Source organism: Chrysochloris asiatica, unplaced genomic scaffold (assembly GCF_000296735.1).
Source record: "Chrysochloris asiatica unplaced genomic scaffold, ChrAsi1.0 scaffold00278, whole genome shotgun sequence".
In the NCBI taxonomy this organism is placed as follows: Eukaryota; Metazoa; Chordata; class Mammalia; order Afrosoricida; family Chrysochloridae; genus Chrysochloris; species Chrysochloris asiatica.
The window spans coordinates 1734595-1739136 of NW_006408796.1; the positions used below are offsets into that span (position 1 = coordinate 1734595).

Consider the following 4542-nt stretch of genomic DNA (forward strand, 5'->3'; position numbering starts at 1 on the left):
CTAAGATTGTTACCAGACACATAGAGAAAACCACTAAAGACCTCAGAACTGAAAGGAGCCTGGCCTTGTAGACCATAAAGATGAAGTCCCCTTGCATGTAAGGTGAGGGACACCTGGAGAGGTTAGAAATGATCTCAATGTCATGCAAATCATCAGCAGCAAAACCGGAACAAGGGTCAGGTGATCATAAAAGTCAAGTCTATGCTTGTTTACACATAGCAGCTGTTTCATTGCCTCCCTCCCAGACTCAGGGTCCCCTTCTATCATGAAAACAATAAACGGGTAGAATAAAACGATCATCTGAGGCTCCCTGGTTTACACACATCTGGTTTGATCCTTTCGTCCTCACTTCAAAATCATTTCTATGTCTCATCTTTAATGTGTTTGATTCAATACATTTGCTTTGAAACAAATCAGGGTTACCTCCACATCTTACAGATATGGGTAAGTTTGGGGTTTAGCTTCATCCAAGGTAACTTACTGACACTGACCCAGTTATTTATTTTAAAGAGAGAACACTTCACAGAAATTTAAGGATTCCAGCTTGTATCTTCTATCTGAAATAGAGCCAAGACAATATCCAATAGGAGCGTTCTGTCCTACCAATGATAGCTCCAAGGGTGGGGTAGAGGGGACGAAGTAAAAGAAAACAGACAGTCTCCATGACTTATTTTGAATTGTTTAACTTTATTACTGTTGCACCATTTATACAATTACATATAATTTCAAAGCATCCATTGTATATTTTTTTGTGTGTTTTTTGTTGTTTATTTTTTTTTTCCATTTTCCAATGAATGGTGTATTAGTGTCTGTGACACAGAATGGAAGAGTAACTGGAACCGCAATGAACGCAGACATTTTTTTTTTTCATTTCCACTGACCGATAACAGAACTACAGGTGCACCCAACCACGGACATGCATTAACTCGTCATGAGAAATCTAGGTAGGCTAAGTAGGATGAGAGAATGTCACTCCCAAAAATATCTGGAGAGGAGGAATGGGGGTGGGGGTGGGGGTTGGCATGGAGGTACGTGTGGACAAGCTCCTGTGGGCTCTGTCTGAAAGCTGGCATTCATCCACAACATTTTAAAAAATATCAAAATAAGAAAGGCTGTCAATTAAAAAGAAAACACAGAAAATACTGCTCTCATAAAGATCTGATTGCCTTGGCACAGGCCCTGGAGGGCAGAATCAAACGCCCAGCTCCCAAGCCCCTTTGTAGGAAGAAAAGATACTCGGATCTTAGCGGTGGGGTGCATGGAACAGCAGTTCAGGTATAAAAGGTGTACTCGACTTTCAGACGTTTAATCTTCAAAATCCAGGACAGATTAGTAAAGTTGACTGAAGGTATATTAGATATTTCCCCACAAAAATACTATTTGGATTCTCCCCTCCCCCTCCCTCCCATGATGGGACAACATTCTTTTTTTTTTTCCTTAAATCTTGGGCAATACATATCGTTAACTTCCAATCAATTTGAAACAAGTTAGTATAGCAGAGAAAGAAAGAGAGAGAGAGAGAGAGAGGAGAGAGAGAGAGAGAGAGACAGGTTGTTTCTGTAAGTGGGATTATTAATATTTTCCCATAGGCTGTCCTTGTGGTTACTCTTTCACTGCTATGGTTTGATCCGAATTAGCTGCTGGGGTCTCAGCAGGTTTCGCCTCCCCTGCTGGGGTTGCAGGGGTCTGGGCCATAGGTGTAGAACTAGGTGCTTCCGTGGCTGCGGGGCTCTCCTTGGAAGGTGGGGCAGCCTCAGTGCTGCTAGGTTTTGAGTCTGAAGCTGGGGCCCCCTCACTTTTCGTTTCCTGGGTGGCAGGAGCTGCGGGAGCCTCAGTCTTTTTGGGTTCCCCTTCCTCCTTGCTCTTACCATCCACCTGAGTGGCTGCAGTGGTTTCGGCCTGGGCATCGGCACTGGCCTCGGGTGCTTTCGGGGCCTCTCCACTGGCAGCGGGGGTCGAGGCTGCAGCCTGCTCTTGCTCTGTATCCTTCGGGGCCTCCGGTTTGGCCTCTGCTGCCCCCTCTGTCTTCTCAGGCTCCGCCTTCGGGGCTTCTTCCTTGGCCACGGCTCCGTCTTTGTCCCCCTCCTTCTCTTCGGTCTTGTTTGCAGCATCCTGGGCATCCTTCTCCGGCTTCTCCTCCTTGCCCTCCTTCACCTCGGTGGTCTCAGCCACCGCCTGGGTCTCATTCTCCTTCTGGGTCGCCTCCTCTTCGGTCCCTGTGCCTTCAGCCTTCTTGTCTTTGTCTTTGGCTTTCTCATCATTCACATTGTATCCCTTCTTCTTCTTGCTCAGCTTGCCTCCCATCTTGGAGTTCTGTAAGGAAATACAAAAACACAGGGGGTTAACTTGTGGCTTGCGGAGGCTAAAATTTAGCAAAGGCTCTGCATGATGGTGGACCAATGCTGAAATCTCAAGTCTACAGCTGAAACAATGATGAAGTGTCAACTGTTGTGTTCTATTTACAATTGGGTTAAAAATTAAAGGATGGAGGCTGCAGATGAAAAATGAAGGCTCAGGTACACAGTTCCTCACAGCCACGAGTTTCAGAAAAGCTAAGCTGAAATCAAAGAATCAGTGACTTGAGACGAAGTCATCTGATTGTAAAGAGAGCTGGGCACTATTTGCTTTTTATCTGTATTCACAAGTATCTGCTCTGATCTATTGAGCACTCAGTCACAAAATGGCAGAGGCAGCCATTTTACATGCAGAGCATAATGAGTCAACATGGCTTCCTGATTTTTCAACACTGTCCAGAGAAACTGCAGAGCTGGGATAAAGCCCCAATCACAACTGTCTAGAAAATAATCTCACAGGATAAACTGTTTTCCAATTCTGCTATTTATAGATGTATCCATATAAGCAAGCACATCTTCAAAGACCCAAGTCAGCTAGGATTCAGTCTAGGTACGTTTTTCAGAAGCAGAATCAGTTAAAAGAAAATGATTGGCCAGACTCACAAAAAGCATAGTTTAAGCTTCTTGCCAGGTTTTGGTTTCTCAGTTATGTTTTTGGTTAGGCTCATTCTTTAAAATGTGTGTCAGTTTTGTAAAAATTCCATAGGAATTTAAAATTCGTCTTTGTTGTTTATTTCCAGATTGGGATACACACTATATATACAGCAAGCTCCTTTTGGTTATAACACTACTCAGAAAGGATAATACACAGGTTCAGTCACTAACTAACAGAAAGGGATAATACACAAGTTCAGTCACTAACCAACAGAAAGGGATAATACAAATTCAGTCTCTAACTAAGAGAAAGGATAATACACAAGTTCAGTCTCTAACTAACAGCCCTTTTCACTCAAAAGTAAACCTCCAGACTGTGATTTTGGCTTAAAATCCTCCCAATTTGCTTTGAATCCTGCATTTCTCTCCTCTGAAATCAAAGCCTAAATCCATGAATAAAATGGACCAACATTTGAGCACTGTAGTTTATAATTCTTTGATTGAAATTTTTGTCATTGGCCAGCATGTATAAGTGGTCTAAAATAAATACAACTCCATCCATATTATTATTACAAGATGCCTTTTGGTACATGAGGTTGAACTGAAAAAAAGAGAAACTGACAGGCCGGACATTACAGTCCTCCTCCAATTCCATAATAGAAACCCAAACACCCATTTAGAAAGGACAGAACAAAAGGCAAGGAGTAAATACATTGTGTGTCGTCTATATACATGGGATCTGTTCTCTGGTGTCCACAGCATGAAATCCTATACAGCTCTCCACAGAGGTTTCAAGTCCACAGACCTAAAATCTAAGTTGCTAAAATTGGTTTTCTGAAACACAGTGAAGCCCACGTTCTCCTCTTGTTTCAAGCCCAGCTGTGATGAGTTTCCAGGCAGAAACCTGAATATGCTTTGTTTCAAAACCTATTTGTTTTTTCAAACACAGTCAATTTACAGTGTTTATTATAACGAGATATGAGAGAGGTTTTTAGAATCCCCTGTGGTAGTTAAGTGCTGTTGAGCTGGTACCAACTCAGAGTGACCCTGAATAGGATTTCCCAGGAGCAGTGGGTGGGTTTGAACCACTGACCTTGCAGTAATCCAGTGTTTATCTACAACACCACAGCAAGACTCCTTGGAATCCCCTAGAATTCTGCAAAAGCAGTGCAGTCAGCCCCTTTCCCAAGATGGTGTGGGTGAAGATGTTGCCTAGACCCAGGGATGAATAATATTTACAATTTAAAATCTGTCAACCGTCTGTGGCCATACCACCCTGAATGCACCCAATCTCTTCTAAAATCTATCAACTATAAAGGGTCAGTGAAAAAGAGGAAGATCCTCAATGAGCTAGACTGACAATGTGATTGCAACTCAAACACAACAACAATTCTGGGCTCAAATGTACACAATTCTGTGGATGGTGCAGGACAGGGCAGTGTTTCCTTCTGTTGTATACAGAGTCACTAGGACTTGGAACTGACTCCATGACAACAAACAACAACAAGTTCTATGTAGGTTGGTCTCTTGTTGTTAGGTGCCATCTAGTCACTACCAACTCATACAGACAGCAGGCACAACAGAACGAAACACT

The 4542-nt window shown here is 42.9% G+C and overlaps 1 protein-coding gene across 1 annotated transcript; it reads right to left on the reverse strand.

Annotated features, from left to right (window-relative positions):
• Window positions 1–1602: 1602 nt before the first annotated feature.
• On the reverse strand, window positions 1603–2304 carry BASP1 (brain abundant, membrane attached signal protein 1). Its single transcript, XM_006874436.1, has one exon. The coding sequence runs from the start codon at window positions 2302–2304 to the stop codon at window positions 1603–1605; it is 702 nt and encodes a 233-aa protein (XP_006874498.1).
• Between the last annotated feature and the right edge of the window lie 2238 nt (window positions 2305–4542).

Coding starts and splice junctions, on each gene's coding strand:
- BASP1 (XM_006874436.1), bottom strand. CDS start 2,304: ATGGGAGGCAAGCTGAGCAAGAAGAAGAAGGGATACAATGTGAATGAT.